This window comes from Aptenodytes forsteri, unplaced genomic scaffold (genome assembly GCF_000699145.1).
Source record: "Aptenodytes forsteri isolate BGI_AS27 unplaced genomic scaffold, ASM69914v1 Scaffold97, whole genome shotgun sequence".
NCBI classification, from domain to species: domain Eukaryota; kingdom Metazoa; phylum Chordata; class Aves; order Sphenisciformes; family Spheniscidae; genus Aptenodytes; species Aptenodytes forsteri.
Genome location: NW_008795036.1, coordinates 2,749,396 through 2,770,983, shown reverse-complemented (window position 1 = coordinate 2,770,983; position 21,588 = coordinate 2,749,396). Strand labels below are relative to the sequence as shown.

Genomic DNA, 21,588 nt, shown 5'->3' with positions numbered 1-21,588 from the left:
AAGTCTATCTAAAAAGTAGAACTGGTATATGTATATAAACAGATATATATAAATCCAAGCTAAAATAGTGGTGATCGTTATGTAAAAAAGAGAATGTTAAATTTTGGGAGAGAATATTATCTGATATTTTCAGATGTTCGAAAGGAATTTTACAAATAATGTCAGTATGTCGCCGTGGTATTGTTGAGGTATCTGAACTCCACTAAAAAGCTACAAGTACACAGCGTGAAAATTAGACTTAAAAGGTAAACGTTCGATTTTTACCTGGGCCTCTGAAGAGCTCATTTTGTTTCTTAAATTGCAACATAAGAATTCTTACTATCTCCTTGGAGTTTGCAAGCTGTCACTTGGTGCTGCCTATGTTTTTGAAAAACAGCCCTACAATGAAAGGTATGTACCCTAAACCATGTAAGAGAGAAAAACATATTTTTGCTACAGGTGATGGTGCTGTTATGTCTCCTGTTGGAGAGTAAGAGTAGTAAGAGTCGGAGGTGATCAGCTCTGCTAATGGGATCTCAGACCTTCTGTCTTGAAGTTAAGTTTATTGCTGATTGCGTTCTTCATGTGTGAATAGTATACTAGTTGATTTGTTACTTGTGAATGCTTCACTACCTTCAAGGAAAAATACAGTCTTAGTTAAAGTAGCTGCCAATGGATATGATGCGCTTTTCACATTTCTTTTTCCTGATGTAGAATGTGAAAAATCCTCACGACTTGACTTTTTTTTCCTGTTCCGTTTTCATTTATTAGCTGTGTTGGTGGGGCTGTGCGCTGACTCAAAATGGTGAACTGAACCAGGTTAAAGATAATCTGACCAGATGTTTAGTTTTCATATGACACAGTCTTCTAATTTGCCTGGCTATGTGGTGTGGCAACTCACTGTACTGACATATTGTAGGAGGTCTCCCACCTGGGGTGGGAACAAGCAGGGGCTGTTCAGGTTGTTATTGCATCTCAAGCAAATATTTGTCCAACACTGCCCGGTACTACCATTCTGCAGCTTATCAGTTTGCTTTCATTTTCACTATTCTAAATAATTTAGCAGCAGCAGCAAGCTGTGTCACCTCATTCATCTTCTGTGTTCCAAATGATTTGTGAGTTCAGTAGGAGCAGGGATCCTGGTGCAGGTCTTTGTGGGGCTTTGTGGACTTACCTTCTGTCCTGGTGGTACCTGACTGTGTATTTTACCTTTGTTTCCTATCATGTAAGTAGTTACTAGGCCATGAGATAACCTTCTGGTTTATCCAAGCAAATCTAGTTCCTTCAGAAGCCTTAAGGAAATGTGGTTGTTTCAAACGTGGCAGGTTCTGGAGAGGTTTGGCTTCTCTCTTTCCTGGACTCAATTTTTTGTACTTATAGTAAGTTCAATTGTACTTTACCAGTTTAAAGATTTTGGAAAGAGTTCCCTGGCCCTCATGATAGGATCCCTTATGTCCCTTGTGAGCAGATTTATGCTCATAGAATTTTCCGCTTCCTCCATATCCTGGCTTGTGTCCTTCACCACCCTGCAAAGAAAGATTTTTCACATATATTGCAAATTATCGCATTCAAATTATCATATGCACATTGTAATCTTTGTTTGTGATCACTGAAATGTAATACTCAAATGAGAAATGTAGAGCTGCAATAAAATAATCTTTTACATAATAAACAAGGATGAAGGAAAATGTTAGGAAATTATCTGAATATACTCTAATCGGAGGGAAGCACCAATCTGTAAAAGAGGAATTAATAATCAAAAAATGATACTCGGAAGGTTAACCTGCATGACAAAACTTAAAATGTTCCAATTTCAGGAGTTCTAAGATGTCAAACACTTCAACTAATTTGTGTTCTTCCGATAGTGAAAGAAACGCTTAATGGCTTGAAGGCTTTAATATTTTGTCTTAAAATGCAAGTAATTTACATGTCCATCTCATATGAAATCAAACCTGTGGTAGAGAAGTAGAATTTAATTAGTTGCGAGATAACTGTGGGAAGAACTTGTCTAATAACTGTTTAGGCAGATCGCTTCTTACTGAAAGGGGTTGCATGGAAGAGTGGGACGAAATACTTGAGTTTAGTGACAGTGTTAGTTTTGCAGACTTTACTGTACAAGAGCAATTGGAACTGTGGAATAAGCGCCCTTCTCGTCCCCGCCCGCCCTCCCCTTTCTGTCCTTCCCAGGAAAAGAAAAATGCAGCAGATGAGTCTTCCAGGAGTCTTTAAGGGAAGAGAGCTTTGCCATGCAGTGGATTTTGCCCCCTTCGTGCTAAAGCAAAAGAAATTATCGCTGCAAGGCTGTCAAGTTGCTGGATAAGAGCAAGCAACAAAATTACCATCTTAAAGTGCTGTGGGAGGGGGGAGGAAAGTGGAACAGGAAAAGCAAAATTGAGACAAAACAAAATTATCACGTTGCTGCAGCAGCTTGAGGCAATGGCGCAAGATATGCTTTGGCCTGGTAAATAAAACGGCTGTTACCGAAAGCACATTCATCACCTACCCAGCTAAATCTGGTGAGGGATAATCCTCTTCCCTGTACATGCAAGAAAGAGAAACAATGACATGATGATCACTGTGGAAGGTAGCATCTGGGTGTACCATACACAGAAGAAGATGAAAATGCAGTAAAAGTAATGAAATACTGGCCAGATAACGAGGCAGGAGTTGAAAACAACAATCTGTACAGTCATTCCATGAAACAAAAAAGGCAAAATTCTTTATTATAATTACAAGAACTGACTTCACTAGCCGTGGTTTGTCAGTATTGTGTACTTTAGAAGCCAGCTGAGCTTAGTAAATGTAAGGACAGTTCCTGGTGGGTGAGGCTTGTTTGAAAGCGTTACCTATTATTAGTTTACTACGTAAAGCAATCGCAGCACAAATGGAACATAAAAATCCCTGCGAGTGGCTTTAATTTGTCATGCAGCAAGTCAGGAAGTGCATGGGAAAGAGAACCGTGGCTTCTCCGTCCTAGTCCCTTGCTTTAAATATTCCCAGTGATAACTGCAGATTTTTACTTAGTGCCATTAAAGAAAATGAATCAGGCTAGCAGCTGAATTGGTATAAATTAGCCCACAAAAGGTCTTGGACGTTGCTTGAGCCCCTGAAAACGCTTACCTTTGCTTGCATTGGGGGAGGTGTACGGGGCGAGACCTAAAAACCAACACAAAAAGTTGTAAAACCAAGGCAAAAATAAATGTAGGGAATCATCAAGCCTTTTGCATATTATCTATGAGTTAGTAGGATTAAGTGCTATCTAAGTAGTCGCACTGAGAAGCTCCTCTGCTGCCTTAGGCTTTGCCTAGAACACGCCGGATTTTTGTCTATTTTTAAACAGAAAACATGCCTTCAGCCAATGCTGAAGGCGCAAGGACAAAACCTGTAAATGGTGAAGCTGTATAATTGTAATGGTGGTGGTTGAAATTTGACTATGCTAATGGGGGGTTCACCCACTTTCCTTGGAGCATTTCAGTATTGTTTGTGTTTCCAGGTAAAAATTCTTTTTGTACTTGAATGGCATGATGAGCTCAAAGGCACGGTACAATTCACAAGGCTCAAAATAATGGCTAACGATTGGGGAGTACTTGGTTACTGATGGATCCTAAAGAAAATATTTCATTTGAGTGCATAACAAGAAGAGAGGAGACTTACAATGTTCTTGAAGAAGTGGACTACGGGGTTGTCGTCACCAGGCCGGCCGTGCTGAGATCTCTGGGGGATGGACCCTACGTGGTGGCTAGCCCTGGCTGCATGTATATCCTGAAAAGCAGAACAGGCATATCGGCGGGTCAGCTAGGAAGGAACGATAATCGGCGACCGTATGAAGAGTCGAGTCATTTTCACCAGGAGTGAAAAGAAGAGAAAAACGCCTTGGAAATCTGCAGAGATTGCAACCTGAAGTTGCCGGTGCTGTGAAGGAACAATTTTTTAATACAGTGGCAAATACAGAGTATGTATATGGGCGTATGTTGTGCATACATATATGGGTGTACATGTTTTTAACATTACAGCCCAGCGTGGAATTAAACCTGTTACTGAAAGTTCTGATAACAGAAACCTTGTCATTTTCCTTCTTTTATAAGTAGGATCGAAGAATGTCGTTTTAGAAATGAAACCTGAAATGGAGAAAAACTTAAAATGATATTGGATCATTCTCCATGCGAGAGCAGGAATGGATCGTGTATCATTTCTCAGTTCCCAAAGACTGCATAACACTGATGAACTGCAAGAGCAAAGGGTTTGGGTGTTTTGGGTTGTGGTTTTTTGTTTTTTTTTTTGAATGAGGGAATCAAATGAGACTGATGATACTATTTCCAGTAGGGCTTCCCGAGCAATACAGGAAGTCGTCCAGTAAGCGAAGGTAAAATAAATAACAAAAATAAGACGTAGTGAAGAGTGAATACCTTGACTGGTACTTAGAGCATGATGCATCCGTTGCAGTGAAAATAGTGCCAAAAATTCGGTGTAGTTACTGCTGTCTGGAGGCAGTATGATGAAGTTTAAAAAAGGAACTCTTGGGTATGACTGACCCACTTACAGACATCTGCCCATCCTTGCACATGTAGAGGCACAAGGCTTCACGTTCAATGCAGCAGATCTGAAGTATGTTCAATGGGGAACGGGGAAGGTAGGAGAGAATGAAACCAGCAACGGTGCCGCAGTGGTTCTCTTAGTGTCATGAATTCCCTGAAAACACAATGATGTTATAAGCATCATGTGGATACTAAAAATTTTCATTGGCTTCTAAAGATGAAATAGAAATCCATAGTGAGACAGTAGCTCACATAAGAGCTTCCCTAGTGGCACAAACTGAATGAACGTTTGACTGTAGAACAGTACGGATAGTTATTGAAAAATATACTTTGCTTTCATCACATATAAAAAACCATCGATAACTTGCCAGGGGAAAAGCTTAGTCTGATCGTTGGAGCAGGACTCCTGACTCATGAGCGGTTTGGTGATTTTTTGACAAAGAAGTTAGTATCTATAGCACAGACTTTCAAAGGTTTGAAGAGTCTTTTTGCACTTCGAGTGAAATCTCGTGACATCAGTAGCATTCAGAATGACCCCGACTGCCTCAAGCTATTACTACTGAAAATGGCTGCGCAGAGATTTACATCTTCTAAGACTCTTGAATAAAAGGTCCCATGAAACCATCTGGTGTTACTGCTCAAAGCTGCTACACGGAAGTTTTATTTTCAAGTGAATGGCGTCAGATCTTGTGATCTTATGTGAATGAAATGGATTTATATTACGTTGGATCAAGCAGAATGAGATGAAATATCCATCTTCATGAGTGGCCTTTTAAGTTACGTGATTCTGAGGAGAAATGAAATTCGGATATATTGTTTAGAAGATGAATTTCCTTAAGATAAAAAAAAGAGCCAATGCAGAGAAGTTCAGCTGGTATTTATCAGCATCATTTTTTGCACGCCGATGATACAGAGAGATTTACTGTTTAAAAACCAGGAATTTCTGAATTGTATTGGATCGATGGGATTTCTGTAGGGTCAGGCAGTCGGTCCTGCTTCTACTTCTGCAGCAGCTTCTGCTTGGTCACTAGTTTCAGCGTTGCCAAAATATCCTCTGCTGTCGTGATTGGGAAGAGGGAGCCGGTAAGGTGCCAACACGTTTAGGACAAGTGCTTCAGCCATGTGTTTGTCTTTTTAATCGGTGTTCAAACGAAGCATTAGTTTGCCTCTGGAACCAGCGGACTGCCTTGCCCTTGGGACGAATAGCGTGATAAATACCGTGGTGTTGCAGATCTGAACGTCCATCTTTAGCAGCAGGAACTGGTTGCTACCTAACTGCAAAACTGAAGCAGAAAACTTCAAAATCGGATTTGATTGCATGTAGCCTGCAACTCCGCAGTGGGCTACGGCTTGCCACCGGGCGATTATCCCAGAAAAGGTGGGATAATAGGTTTTTACAGTTTAGATGAGGTTGAGTTTCCTGAATTTAGCGTTCCGATCAATTATTAGGTGCTAATAGTTTGGCTCATTGAAAAGGTTATCGTGTAGTACATACAAACTTTCTTCTGTCTGCGGTGCCAAACGTCAGCATAGTCTTTGTCTGGGTCCCCTTTTAGAGCTTATTGGGTAGTAGCAAGTCTGAAGCCATTTTTAGTGATGGTTCTGTATGAGATTAATACCACGGTTTTCCCAGTGTTACAAATAAAGCGCTTTCCTTTCATATTATCATCAGCAAGCTTCATCTGCGGTCAGTCTTCCATATTATTCTCAATTTATGGCAGTTAATTACATGCGTCCCTTTGATTCATTGTTAGAATTGTTCCTCCACCTGTAGTTTGTCCTTTCAATTATTTCTGGACTCCTAGGGGCGGGGAGCGAAATCCAGTGGGGTTTTTTCTGAGATTGCTCACATTCATGATTTGTGAAAATCATTTCCCTCAGAAGAGTGATAACTGCTATCTATAGGTGTTAAAAGTTAAATTTGAATGGATTCAGGCAATGCTTTGCTGAACGAAAAACAAATTGGTTTACGCTGCTAGGATGGGCTACTGAGGTGGCGTTTTATAATTGGACTTTTTTGAATGAGCTCATCTAGTCACTGCAAATTTCGCTGATACATTCAGAAGGCCGCCATTTATCTTTAAATATGCTTTAAGCGCTTGGGGGAAAAAAAGCATTAACCTTAAAACCTAATAGGAATACAGCAGAGCACCCATGTTCTAGGAATGGGTGACATTTACTTGTTTCTTTGCGTTACGGGTCTCTCTCGCCCGGCAGCTGCAGCGAGCTCTCCCCACACCTCCCGCAGCCTTGTCATGAATTTCAGTCTTGGGAGCATTGCCAGTAAAAAGCAAGCTTGGCTTCCACGTCTGTATGTATGAAATGTACTCGCAAAGCATAATCTTGAACTCGAAGCCCTTGGGTACTGTCTGTGAATTTGAAAGCAAACAGAGGTGCCCCAGTTTGTGCCCTTGAAAAAAAATTTAAAAAATGACAACTTCTAGGGTAACTGAATAGTTTGTAGTCACGAGCAGTCTTTCTTTCAAGAAAATAGGACGGAGGAGAACACTCAGGTTTTCACTGTTCCCAGTTAACTTTTTGGTTGACCTTAATAAAGGATCCCTACTAAGTCAACTCTGCTGTACATTCAAAAAAGCCAAAAAGGAAAGATCCCTTAATCTGAATAATCATCTTAATTATTAGAAAATGTTTGCCAGTGCTGGAAGTTTAAGCAGTGTCATCTGGGAGATCTGCTGACACAGACGTGGTTTGCAACTTCACCGTGAAATGAATAGCTTTCAGGATTAATAATGTAAATAGGAACACTCTTTAAAATGTATGTAAAATACCCACAGCTATTCTGTAACGGGGCGGGATTCAATATTGGAATCCTTTGCAGCTCTTTCTGGTCATGCACAGGGAAGTTGCGTTATTTCACTGGGCCACCCACCTTACGTATTTTGACCACTAAGACAAAAGAAGAAAAGGGAGTAAGTACGTTTCAAGGTAGTGCAAAGAAAGCATACCGGTATTTTAAGTCTTAACAGTAGCTACACATTGGCGTTGCATTCCCTGTGTTAGCCAGGTACTTTCACATCAAACTAATTAAATTTACTGACACAACCTGTATTAATATTTTGAAAGAGCTGTTGGGGAAAAAAAATTGCCGTTTCTCTAACACAGAAACAAGAATCCATACGTAATTCGGTTCGTGCTCCGTTTTGGGTTTTGTGCAAGACTGTTGCGTTTCCACTTGAGGTGAAGATCCCCGAGAATGTGCTCTTCAGTGTTCTGAGAGAGCAGGCCTAACCAAGGCTCGCTCTTGGTGTTTTCTGTGGCACTTAATAACGGTTTAAGGGGTGTTACCGTCTGTACTGTAACGCTACAGGAGACTACAGAAGAGAGGTCTTGTGGTTTCGATAAATGGAGCGGGCCCTTCTAGTTTGCACATTTGGACACCGTGTCTGATTGATAATCCCGGTTTGTGATCGTACATGCACCTGACTTGAGACATGGTAGGATTGGGGGGATTAGATCCATTTTCATATAAACGCAATTGCAGTTACGTATTCTACGTGTGCCACTTGATTTTGTTTTCAGATTTGATGCAGAAGTGTAAAAAATGTGGTTAAGCGGTAGCGGACATGTTTTAGTGATACCATAGGATGGCACGGTGACTGCGATCTGACTTTGCTTGGTCTAAACATGATCTGTTAGATCATGCGACCCCTAACAAGTAAGGGGGATTTTAAAACACGTATTGTAAGCTCTCGCTGAGAGCTCTCATCCTCCACAAGTCGATCACTTGTGACAACTAAGGATCGCATACACACATTAATATAAACCTAAAGCTCTAATTCCCAATCGGAGATGATCTGCATTAGTGAAAATAATAGTATTAAGATACTTTTGGCTTGGAGTAGTGAATTTATAGTTTTTCCAATTCCTTTCAGTATCATTATTGTGTAGTTTTGTTACCTACTTTAGGATATGAAATGAAAAGCTAAAGAACATCACATGTTGTTTCTGTCGTGGCAAAATCCAAGTACATATGAAATCTGGGAATAATAGCAGATTTAAGATGTAATCAGGCCAAGTAAGCATTTTTGACACCAGTAAGAACGAAAAGCAATGGACATTTTCGCAGACTCAGTGGCTTTCATGGTTTCCAATGGGTTGTCTTCACAAGATACCTAATGAGTTGCTGTGCATGAATTTAAAAGAAATCATACCAAATCTACAACTTTCAAATTCATGTAGAAATGAAAAGTCCATTTAGATTGCCTTAGAAAACCGAACTGTTCCACAACCTACAGGATGTAATGCTCAACCCCCCACTAAGACCTTTGCAACCGTACTGGTAGACTAAAATTAGCCTTTAAGTGTTAAGCGATGAATACTGTTCGTGCTGGTTTGTGGGAAGAGCAAGGTGAAAGGGCAGCGGCAATCGGTAAGCCACTCGGCTCATTTGGTGTAGTCCTTGAAATGGACTCTGACTCCAACTCTAAGTATAAGGAAATTCCTGCCCAGGTTTGAATTTCTGTAGTTCGTACCACTTCAAAGCTGTACTCCAAACAGGAATTGAGACGCATCCTTTCAGTGACTATAGACACTGTTTTCTGAAACCCACTTCAAAGCTGTACTCCAAACAGGAATGGAGACGCATCCTTTCAGTGACTATAGACGCTGTTTTCTGAAACAAGAGGAAATTTATTCTATACAGTTTGACTAGAGCAATCATGGGAAATCTGACAGGTGCTGGCATACAAAAATTGCTTCATCTCGGGCTTTGGGGGTGCTGTGTACGTGGGGCTTTGTGTTGCTGGGCCTAGCTGGCACTGCGTCAGATCCTTCCCGTGCTGTTACCGAGCGTCTCATCAGGCAGGGGTAGAACAGGTAGCACATGTGTAACGTGAGGGTGTATTTCTCCACGCTTATTCTAGTAGCACTATACCTACTGTCAACATGCACTGCTAAACCAGAGCTGTGTTATACGGGTGGCGTTGCTTCCATTTTCATTCACGTGCAACCCGAGTACCGATTTGCTCTTGGTGAGGGTGCTTGTTCCAGGCTGTTCACAACTTACTGATCTTACGAAAAGCAACGGGAATGCTGGCATCTTCCCCACGTGCTGGTGTGACAGCGACATAAATAATCAGCTAATTCAGCAGGCTTTCTCGAATCGCTTTAGAAAGGATGACCCACACATCCTTGTAATGGTACTGTTAATGTTTACTCATGTGGAAATAAAGGCAGAAATGAAATGACTTGCTGAAAGTTACAGAGCAGCATTGGTAGGAAGAGAGATGCAGAGTCCAGGGGATTCCGCTTCCCAGCGTTGCGCTGAGATCGTGAATATAATCTTTGTCTAGAAATGGGTGATGAACAGAAAGAGGAAGAATTCTTAGCAGAAAGAGGGGAATAAAAAACACAGGAGGAAGGAACAGCGATGACTGAAAAGTAAGAAACCCAAGGAAGATGAGACGAAAGACGGCACGAAGAAGGAAACGATGGAGAAGACTGACTGTCAAGAGAGGTAACTGACCATCGATAATCCAGAGCCACATTTCTCCATAACCCTCTTACTCCCTTGATGGTCAGGGTTCACAAAATAGAAGGCGAGAGGAAAGAATTGCTGGGGGAAAAAAGAAGAATCAGGACAGTTGTTCGGGACAGTAGTTCTGTTTTACGATGGGTCCCGAGTGGGAGACTGGTGCCGCCATACCTTCTGGGTTCTTCTCCATGTCCAGTTTATTCCGTTGTTGTGACACTTGGTTAATGGTTTCAGGAGCAAAACCCGACGCTTTAATTTACCTTTGCTTTTCTGAAGCATTTTTCTGCCTAGCATTAATCACTTTATTCAAATATTCTTCATGATAGAGGGACTTGATCTGCTTGGACATAGTCTCTGGTGCATATTCAGTATTGTTCTCCGTGCCGTTTTATCAAGTTGGTCTCAGTCAGAGAATGCCATAGATTAAGCCTTGTTGAAATTACCCACCACAGAAACGCAGGCTAAAGCTTTGGTCTGGGGGTTTCTTCAGAACGATGGCTCCGGCAGAAGAGAGATTTTGGCTAGCAGGTATTCTCAGGGAAGTTTCCAGGGTAGCTTCTGCTACCAACAAACTTCACAGCCTCAGGGACTTAACTGCACACGGCCAAGAGATGGAAGGCATCACGAATTAGTATTCACAATGATAAATTTCTACTGATAAGACTACCTAGTTGGTGGAGATGCAGCTGTTGGTGCTGCCACGGCAAAAGAATGTAACGTTGTGGTTACGGCTATCAGTAAGAAAGCAGAAATTTGTAAAAATTTTACAAAGGCCCGTTGCCTAGTATTTTCATTTAGTCAAGAAACTCATACAGTAAACAAGATGAATTAGTATTCACAATGATAAATTTCTACTGATAAGACTACCTAGTTGGTGGAGATGCAGCTGTTGGTGCTGCCACGGCAAAAGAATGTAACGTTGTGGTTACGGCTATCAGTAAGAAAGCAGAAATTTGTAAAAATTTTACAAAGGCCCGTTGCCTAGTATTTTCATTTAGTCAAGCTACTCATACAGTAGACAAGATGATAATCATTTGGGAACCAAAACTATGAATACCAGGTGTACACTATTGCTTTACAGCTGCTGACCAGAAATAAAGAGGAGAAAAATGTTACTACAGCCTTAATTTCCTGAAATACACGCTTCATCTCTCAGGCTGCCCACACCCATCCACCCACACACAAACTATTTTATCAGTTTCCATCTTTGAAGGGACTGGCCCAATTGTCTTTCTTTTCTGCCTTTAATTGGTAAGAAAATGACAAGCTAAACTCTCGTACAGCTTGTTAAAAGTATTATTGCCTACATCAGCACAACTTACGGGGAGAGTATAATAGTGAGAGAGTTTAATATGAGGAAATAATTAGAGATGGCACAGTTGATAGCGTACGTTATTGACACAAATACTGTCACTCAGAGGTAAAATTTCCAATGATGTAGTCAGTATAAATTGGGGGGGAACAACCCCCCCCCCCAAAACCTGAAGCTTGTGCAGTTTCCAAGGCATGTTCGTCACACAATGTATCAGAAACGAAAAAGTAGATGCATCATGAACAAAAGGCAGAACAGAGCTAAGGACCTTCTTGGGTCTGCAGCAGCAATTCAGCGTGGTTCATGAACTCTTTTTAAATTGCTCTGTAAGAAATTCAGTAAGAGTACCTGAAAACGGCAGTGGGGGATTTTGTGTTAGTTCAGAAATGAAATCCAGTAACTTCAGAGTAAAGTGAGTAACGGAACACGTCTGTCTAACTGGAGACCATTTCAGGAACGAGGCGAGAGATTTTGCATCAGTACACAAAGTGTAAGCCAGCAACTGTCGCTAATGATGCGTGATGATGAAGGTACAAAACAAGGTCAGGAAAAAACCCAATATATTAACTTTTGCCTCAATTTTCTATTGGGCAGTGTTTACTGTTCTGCAATCTCAAAACAGCTGAAGAACAAAGTCATTAATTTTGGCATTCGAGGATGGAGAGTGCCAAGGATAATGCAGTTCTTCATTTGCAAGGAATTAATATATGCGATATTAAAATCTGTTATATTGGGTGTTTTCTATAAAGCAAGTTATTTGTAAATTTGGTTCACCCGCAGAGAAGTAAACACAATGAGAAGAACTTAAGTGTTAGGTAGAGAAAAGCCTCGTGCTAAATTTTGAATACATCCATTTGACCTTCTGTATGTGAGTGTTGGGGTTCCCGCCTGCCCCTCCCACTCGTTTAAGCCAGCACCCCCCGGGTATATCATGGTAAAATTAAATCTGGACTTTATTCTCAGCCGGGCTGTGGTACCGCGCAGCTGAACAGAGGAATGGCCGCAGAACAGCCCAGGCCGGTTCCTACTCATCGCTGCCTCTCCAGGGGCCACGGCTCTGCACTGCCGTTAGGCTGAGGCCCAGGCAAAGCGTACCGGCCAGGCTGTGACTTCACCGAGCGCTCGAAAGAACCCTTGGGGCTCTTCTTCAGAGCACCCTGTTAGCTCTCTCTTAAACAGATGATTATTATTATTATTGGATCATACCAGCAGGTAGAAGAATCTAGAAATAGTCTAGCAAAGACTGAACTGGAAGATACCGTTAGAAGTTTAATGAAAAGGGGAAATCTTTTGCTGTAGACTGATTCGAAACAGCGATCTTTAAAACGCTTCAGTTGATTAATTAGTATTCTAGCCTGAACACGTTACTAAATACATTTCTGAATTTAAGAGGCAAAAGACGACTATCTAAACAACAGTAAAAGCAGCGAAACACACAGGCTTTTCCTGTCCACCCAGTCATGGTTTTCCCTCCAACTTCTAATACAAACCAGCGAGCCCCGACGCCTTTGTCCCATTTCTGAATGAACCTTGCCCCGCATCCGCAGTTAGCCTGGGCACAGGGCATCGCCAGCGCTTTGCCGACAGCTAGCGCTTGCTCTCGCACGGCATTTAACCCCAACTTCCTCTTACAGTTTGTAGTAATTGCTTCAAGCAGCAATTTCTTTGAAGATGCAAGAGATGATTAGCTGCAGTGCATTAAATAGGGCGTTAATTATTACGCATGTACAACACGTATATGGTTATAGGCGTGTTAAACGAACATGTCGGAGTCGATCCTATGTCATGTTGGCCCCCAAGGCTTTCACTCGCCCCGTGCCGTGCGGTACTCACCTGCTGACACTTGCGTGTTTTGTACAGGGTACTATTTTTTAAAACAGCCAAATCTAAAGCGCTCGAAGGCCTACCGTACAAGCGAAATGAGCTTTAATCAAACTGGCAATTCTGATACACGGATTCATTTTTAGGTCATTCATCATGCGTTACTACCTGCTACGAAAAAGAGAGGCCAGATTCAGTTCCCATTATCGTAAAGCGAGAACACTGCATTTAGCAGCTCCAGTTACTTAAAACCTAGTCGTTTCCTTACAGAAGGCAAGCTTCATTCATTTCTGTCCAATACCCTGTTTTAGCTGAATTTTGTAGAAAGACGTACAGCCTCTTCTAGTGATCCGAAACCCCATCGCATGCTATGAAGTACTTCGTTGCAACTTCTGTTAATGGATTAAAGTTTTTAAAACAAATTAAATCATTAGTACACCAGTTTTGGCATGTAAACATTTTAATGAATACATAAAGCACATATAAAGCAAAAGATTAAAACAAAATTATTGTTACAACCACTGTAAACTATATAAAAAATTTTTTTACAAGCATATTGCTTGCACAGCAGGTTTTACAAAACAGTGTATCACGAGCAACACCACTCCCTGAAAATGAAAGACTTGGAAATAAAAATCACAGTAAGTATTTACTTAAATCACATCATACACTAGTCAGACTAGCATTGATTTAACTACTTTTCAAAGTCTTCATGGTGCTGTAGTATACATTAAAGCTCGCACAAGAAATGTGACTAGAGTTCAAGCACAAGAAGAAAAAAGGTGCCCGGATATTGGGCCGATTTATCGGTCACCACTTTGAACTGTGGTTCCCAAGCCTTTCGCCTGTGCCTGTTCACCGCAAACCCTTCTTGAAGACCCCCATTACGGCGACTGCTTCACTCTGGGCTGGGTTTGGAGCTGCTGACCCCAAACCCCGGTTCTGCTCAACTGGAGAAAAACTTCAGCCCGATGCTCCTCATACCTTGTTACCTGTCTGTAGGAAGGGGAAGCCCCACGTCCACCTTCCATACTTCTTGCACCCAAACACACACACACACATATGTATATAGAGAGAGGGAGAAAGAAATACGGGAGCAAGGGTTCATACAGGCAACAGGAGAACGTTACAAGATCGCATACAAAACTGAAGCAGAATGTAAGAGAAAAACGGATTTAACCTTTCACCACGTCTGGCCTCAGCCTGTTATTTCTGTCATTCACAACATTTTTGGTCTGTTGCGTGTGTGTCACAAATGTAGTTTAAAATTTAGTACGTTAATGCATAATGTTAAACCAGGACAGAAAAGTTCTTTTTTCACAATCCAAACTTCAGTAGGAATATAAAAAAAAATCATAAACAAAAGAATTACAAAAGCATAAACAACTGCGTAAAAGAAACAAAATAGCACTGGGTACATAGCGAAGTTGAATACAGGCTACTGTCTAGGAGGCACAAGAAAGATTTGATCATTTTAACAAACTCGCTTATACGCTTTACAAGTGTTTAGATAAATATTCTATAAAGATCAGAAAGGGAATAATTTATAGTTGCACTACTGTCTTGCATGCTTTTTAAAATGTCTGCACCACAGTTTCTTTCTGTCACCCTTTAAAAATCTTCTTTAATGCAATACAATTTAGGCTGTGCACAACGATAGTTTTGTTGGGAATATTCTACCTTAAAAAAATTTCTTGAAAGTACAAAATTCAAGCTGGTTTTGATTGAGTTTCAGTTATCTAAAATCTTGATGGGGCAGGGGGAACAATGGCAAATGCGTTTGCTGCCCCTTAGAGGAGAGGAGTACTTCTGTACATTCCAGTATTTCTATTTTTATTTACTCCCACGGGACTCCCGTGTACTCTAAATTTAAACTTCAGAATTCCAGGGTAAGGGAGAACCCTCTCCACGGGAGAAACGGAGGCCACGAAACAGTCCCCGCTTTGTTCCTACCCCACCTTTCCGTACACAATAGTGAATCTTTTTCATTAACGTACTTTTCAGCTATGGCTGTAAGATGAAAATGCCTCCACAAAGAATTTATAATGCGTTCCCCTTGAATGTCAGCCCTGAATCTTTACAAAGAGCAAGTGTTGTCTTTGCATTCCAGCGTTTGCTGGTGTGGGTAGTTGAGATACACGCTCCCACTGGGGCACGGGCTGGCTGAAAAAGGAAGATGGCAAGAAAGGCAGCTGCAGAATTGCTTTGAAATGTTTCAAAAATCAATCAGAAACAAGTGCAAGCAAATAAACAGCGCAGTCCCAGGAACTTTTCAGTTCCAAGCCTTTGAAATTCACCCTTTAAGGTGCTTTTCATGGTACCTTATTTACCAAAGGCCTGTTTACTTAGTGGAAAACTGCCAAGGGACTTTATTCATATTTCAGCTCATCCATGAACGCCTTCATCATCTATCAGTACTCTGACACTCTACAAAATTCATCAAGTGACAACCATCCAGGTTTTAAGCACAAATAAGACTATTAGCCACCTAGATTTCCTCTGTACACACATGTATAAATAAATGACACCACAAGCCTTCCTTGATACAAGAAACCAAAAGGCATTGATTCAAAGGCTAAATAAATAATAGTTGAAACAACCGTCTCTGCCACTTGCTCAATATTTTCCGCACTGAAACCCTCCTACGATAGAGCTTCCTAGGACAGGTTTTCATGCATCAGCATTATCCTTGTGTGAAACAGTGCTAGAGATGCTTTGGCACTGGAAGTCCTGACGTGACTGACTTTTGCCAAGATAATAAAACTTCTCTGTGCTTCTGGCTAACATCCGCAAGTCAGAAGTCTAATTTTATACGTAGCTGTTCTTAAAAAAAAATTCTTCTGCTAGGTTAAAAAAAATGTTAGAATTGTCCATAATTCTGTACTGTTTTGCAGACATTTAAGTGCTTCAAAATAGCAGTTTACTGAACAGCAACAGAGATAAGACAGATGATATCCTGTCCTCTCGTACACAATTACGTAGAGATCTGTAGAGAATCACAGCGATTGTGTTCGCGCCAAACGATAAAATACAGAATCTGTACAACTTGCAGCCATTTTTTAGTCGTCACTACCAAAAAGTGAGTTGGTTGTGGTTTGTTTTATTGCTAAGCAAGAACGTACATACCTCTGTATATTCTGTATGCAGAATCCAAGTTTTTGGTACTGTTTCCTTGGTGTACAAAGAGCATTTCATACACTATTTTTTATCGAGTAACACAGTATAGGAATAAAACAGCAAGAGTTGAGCTAGCCAGCCAGGTTCCAGAAAATAGCAGTGTTGGGAACAGTCTCTGATATTTGCAGTAACAGTAAGAAAAGCGGTTTTCTTCATTCTCACAGCAACTGCCTGTTGCGTGTATGAACATTACATGCCTACAGAAACGACTGCGTAATTGCTAAATCTTTGTCACAAGCGTTATAGTCCCCAGTTCGTAAATGTGAGAAACAAAAAGACCGAACTACACAGCTTGCTCAGCACTGGCTACCAAGTGTGAGCAGCTTCTGGTTTTAAGTTTCTCGAGTATTTTTCATCCAGTGGTCTAAACATTACAACAACTCTTCGGGGAAGGGCTATTATACATTGTGCTTCCAAGTGCGGAGCTGTGAAGTACGCTGACAGCCTGTAGCTGTCGTATGATCACAGAGCAGTTTTAAACCACAGGGTACTATGTATCACGTCCCAGTGCAACACCACGAGACGGGCCGGTTTGGGAAAGCTGCACGCGCTAACCCATCCCGGCAAGCATCACAGGTTAGAACTGTTAAACAGACAGCAAAGGTTGTCAAAGGTTATTGAAAAATTTGAGCCCAACCAGCAACTAGGAGCATTGCTTTTTGCAACACACAGCTTGAGCAACTACATCAAACAATCTATTCAGCTAAAACAAAAGTTTTTACAGCCCTACAGTAGTTCCATTCAAATGCTTATGCAGTGTGTGAACACACAAACACAAGACTCCACTTATCATTTACACGGCAAAGGGTACAGTGAAAATATTTTAAACTTTGCCACTCAGACAATAGTGAAGTAACGTGCCATCTGCATAACTTATCAGAGAAGGCGGGTTAATCCTGGAAAAGGAAAGAATTCAAGTAATACCCTTTCATTAATACCTTGTTTTTCAACTCATAATGAAGAAATGATTTGTTACACAATTTCTCACATGAAATGCTTGGAATATAAATCTTCACTTCTCGCCAGAATAAAGCAGCTGGACTATTTTGTACACCTGGGATTCAGGATAATATCTGTCAAGCCATCTCCTCAGCAATGCTATCAACTGACCTTAAAACATGCTCTTGCGCAAGCAGGCTGAGAATCTGGCCTCAGTTAGAGCCAAACTATCTAGAGATTGTCTTGCATTTAGTACTCTCATCCAGCTCCGTTTTGCAGATATTTAAGAACAAGACACAAAAGCAGACTGAAGTTTCTCTAAATGGCACAGCACACAAATGCATACAATGCACCACATTCAATGTTCATAAAAATTCCTCTCAGTAATGTTTCTAGAGCCACCTGGATTTCTAATACTCCTTGATACTACCCAGAATAGCTCCTCTTGTTTCCCAGATCTATGCTTTTTTGTTGTTGTTGTTTTCAGTTTAAAGCCAAGCATTAAGTTACACACCTGCAAGTACCGTCTCGCTGGCTAAATCAACTCTTGCATTAGAGCAGTTACACCTTCCTTTTAGTCCCACCCTTCCTGTTTAATTGTACTTTATTTTGCTGTAGCTGTGCAGTTCTCTATTCCTCAGAGCTCACCTTGCCCGAGCCCCGACGGGGAACGTGTCTTTCACCTCCAAAGAATCTGCCCAGCGAGTCAAGTAGACCCGAGTCTCTGTGCCTTGGAGATCCATGTCTAGCGTGGTCTGTAGTGCTCGCAGATGCCATTTTTGATCCGTGTCGGAAAGAAGAGCGTTTTTGTGAAGCCATCAAATCCGAATTCTCTGAAGCTGCTGCACTGTCCTCTTCGATGGTCTGTAGCTCGTCTGACTCTGAGGGCCGATCTTTGAAGGTGTTGTCTTCTCTTCCTGGGGCATCTCGGGAAAAGAGGCGGATCAAGTGGGGGCGACCAGTCGTGTCAGCTGGGTTGGCCTCGGGCCAGGCATTCTTCGGGTCTGCTGTGCCTTTGGAGTCTGTCACCGCTGGGCTCTTCGTGGAGGTCCCATTGTTCTGGTTCACATCTGCCTCTCCTGCAAACAACAAGGATGAGATATGAATACAGGCCTGTGAAAAACAGCCCTGGAACAATGCTGCTTTCTTTCCCTTGCCTTGAGATGCTCATTTCATACAAAACCCGTAATATGTGCAGTTGTAATGGAACTATGTTCTCTACCAGCCTTTAAGAACATTAAGCTATCTTGGAACCGAAACCAGGACGATGTTCTCACACAAAATTTGCAGTAGTTCTAGGTGGTTTTTTAATTAAACGTATTTGTAAACAGATCAATTTGTTCGAAGCACAAGTGAAACTAACTTTATTTACATGGAAGGCTTACTGATGAGGCAGCTTTCAGTTACAATGTCTGAACAATCAGAATTCCCGTACTTTCCCTTGAGGACTGCAACTAAAATGTGCTGCTCTTCTCCAAAACGGGGGAGGGGGGGGGGAGTAAAAATAAAAAATTAAAGCAACGTTGCAGGACTGTGCCTTCTCAACTGCACGCTCCCTCTCCACGATGTCAGAGCTTTTGTACCTGGAGGTTTTGTCCCCGTTTGGAATCCCTCACTGTAACTTCAATACCAAGCAAACAAGTGTAACGAGGGGAGGTTTTTTCCACTATTTAAATTGTCCTCACTTCAAAAAAAAGCAGAGAACACTAAACTGCAATTTCTGCTTGGCTTCCCATGACAGTTTTTCTCCATGTATGATCCTGGCACTCAGCGTACAATGTCCTAGCTCTGATACTGAAGGCCTAGAGCAAAACTGTCTGATTTGCTTTTAGTGCTTGTGAGAAGTGACAAAAACAATGATTAGAAACCGATGAGCTTCTAGCCAAGAAAGGCGCCGAGACAGACCTCTGTGGTGTAAGTGAAATGTCTGCTGCCTTCTCCACAGTTGTGTTCTGATGCACTCCGTAAAATATCTGAAAAGAATCAGTTGTAGCACACTTCACCATAAACCTGTAGTAGCTCCTACCAGTGACAAAAATATTTATGGAGATTTTTTTATAGTCTATCCCATTATTCCTACTGTTCTAAAGGAAACTGCATCCACTGAGGAATAGTCTTGCCTCCAAGGAACACTGAAAGAACATTAGTAGGTCACTGCTTGAGAAGCAATCTTCAGAGCAGACACCTCCCACACACTCACTCCGTGTCAGAAACGTTTTTTGGAGTTAACGGGGCTCAAAATTTCAGAAATAAGTTACAGTTAGTCATATGTTACCTTTAGGGTCTTCTAATTACCTCATTAAATCCCCATTTGATTTGGTCCTTGTTGCCATGGGAGGGATAGGATCTGGCAAATACTGTTACGTTTTCAAAGTACTCTGGGCTCAAGTACTTTGCTGATTCACCAGAGCAATTTTAGACTTGACACAGTAATTTCATATGATTTCGCCCACCCACAGGGCACTAAAGAAACCTTTTCTCAGGCTGAGAATAATTCTGAAATAATTTCATGGATAACGCCCCGCGCCTTCTGTTAAAACTACCCAGAAAATGTTGAGGAACTTCAAGAAAATTTTCGTTGGTTAAAACATCTGAAAGTATTTCTCGGGAATATAATTATTTAACCAATGCTAATTGTCACTGAAGGAAAACATTTGCTGGCAACTTTGGGATTTTGGTTTTCCTGAAAAGATACTTTCAAACTTATTAGAAACTACTAAAGCCCCCAAATGATTTTCTTAATCGAGCAAAAGAGAAAGGAACTAACATGGATATATGACACATTCTAAAACTGCAAAACATTTTAAATAGCAACTCTAAGCCTAGATTCTATACCATAAGACAAATCCATTCAAGGACAGAAAAAGAAAAACAAACAAAAGAGCTATTGTATTTCATTAAATGCATTAACAAAACACCAGACCATCTGCATACTAATATTTTTTACAACAGTTGTTCTTTGTGTCACTGAATATGGGTATTGGTAAGCAACAAAGAAGGGTATTTGTGCCACAAAAGTAGCTTCTCCCAATGCATACGCAGTGAGCTATAAAGTATAAATCCTTCTGTACGCTTTATTTCAGTAATCAAAGCACACATTTGAGTTTTCCTCTAGATTTTCTGCATGCTTAAGTCTTCTCTAGTATTTAAAAATATCTAGCAGAGAGATACTGTTAATATTTGAGCTAACTAATCAAAGTCTTCAAGTGCATTTGGAGAGACAGATCACTTTAAGAATGTCTTAAGGATATCCAGAATTAATGAAGCATGTAAACATATGCTTATTCGTTCATTTAGAAACAAATATTTAGACTTCTTCTAGTAAAATCCATTATAAATGCTGTGCATATGATACTGATAATCTTTTTTTTGTTTCTCCCTGCAAGATGAAGCTCTCTTGTTAAAACAGAGTACCCTTCCTATACCCTATCGCTTGTACAAGAGAAAGCTGCTGAGAGAGGAAGAGGTCTTCAGGCATTGTTTGGGGGTTTTTTTAAACCCTTGTAAAATGGGTTAAAGAGTAAGTACAGCAGAATGCATTGCCATAGGCATTACCAGAAGACTATTAAAGTGTCGCCTATTTACGTTTAAGTGAATAAAGTCATTGAAAGCTGCGCAAGTGAGAGCATGGGAGAAGCACATCCTTGCTCTAGCCTAAAAGCAGCAGGAGGAAGCCAGACGCCGAGCAGGGATTTGGCACTCCAGGCGTGGCCGAGGACCACTCCCGAAGGCAACACCACCATTCCACTTCCCCTCACTCTGTGCAGCTCTTGAGCCTGCAGCTGGCACAGTTTTCCCTGTGCGCGTTGGTCAGAGTGAACAAAGCCATCTGTTCCCTGTATACACAGTGACTCCCAAAACGAATGACTATACATGGACCAAAAATTCTGAACAGTCTGTCAATGAAACAAAACAGAAATTCCAAAGGTGCTTTCAATAAAACAATATTAAATCCAACCCTCCATTGCCTTTAATAGGAGTTGGGCCACATACAAGTTTTTTTCAAAACCACTGTGCCTTAATGCTCAATTTGACATTAATAGTTTATCCCATTTCTTGAGAATCAAAATAACACTTTTACATAAGCCTCTAATTGGCTGGGATGTCTCAGCCCCGTGGTTCAAACAATAGCTACTGTCAAGACCATGGAAACCTCTTTTATACAAAGTACGATCTCTGATGGAGAGTCCTTGGATACAAATACCCTTCTCATGGGTTGCTTGGTAGAGTAGCTCTATGATAGTCCCTCCTTGTGTATATAGAAGTCTGTAGTCTTCTTCCATACAGAAGACAACCTAGAAAGAGGTTGTTAAGCTAAGAATTTTACTGTG

At 41.1% G+C, this 21,588-nt stretch overlaps 1 protein-coding gene across 2 annotated transcripts in view; it reads right to left on the bottom strand.

Annotated features, from left to right (window-relative positions):
* The window catches only part of MBP (myelin basic protein), a 131,028-nt gene that overhangs the window by 3,194 nt on the left and 106,246 nt on the right, over window positions 1–21,588 (bottom strand). The window contains exons 4-8 of one of the 2 annotated variants that reach the window (XM_019471363.1): window positions 17,906–18,336; window positions 3,634–3,741; window positions 3,100–3,135; window positions 2,483–2,515; window positions 1,380–1,505 (exon numbers count right to left, since the gene is read on the bottom strand). In XM_019471363.1, the coding sequence (XP_019326908.1) occupies window positions 1,380–1,505; window positions 2,483–2,515; window positions 3,100–3,135; window positions 3,634–3,741; window positions 17,906–18,336 (734 nt within the window). The remainder of the gene's footprint in view (window positions 1–1,379; window positions 1,506–2,482; window positions 2,516–3,099; window positions 3,136–3,633; window positions 3,742–17,905; window positions 18,337–21,588) is intronic. The other variant, XM_019471364.1, reaches the window with a different exon arrangement.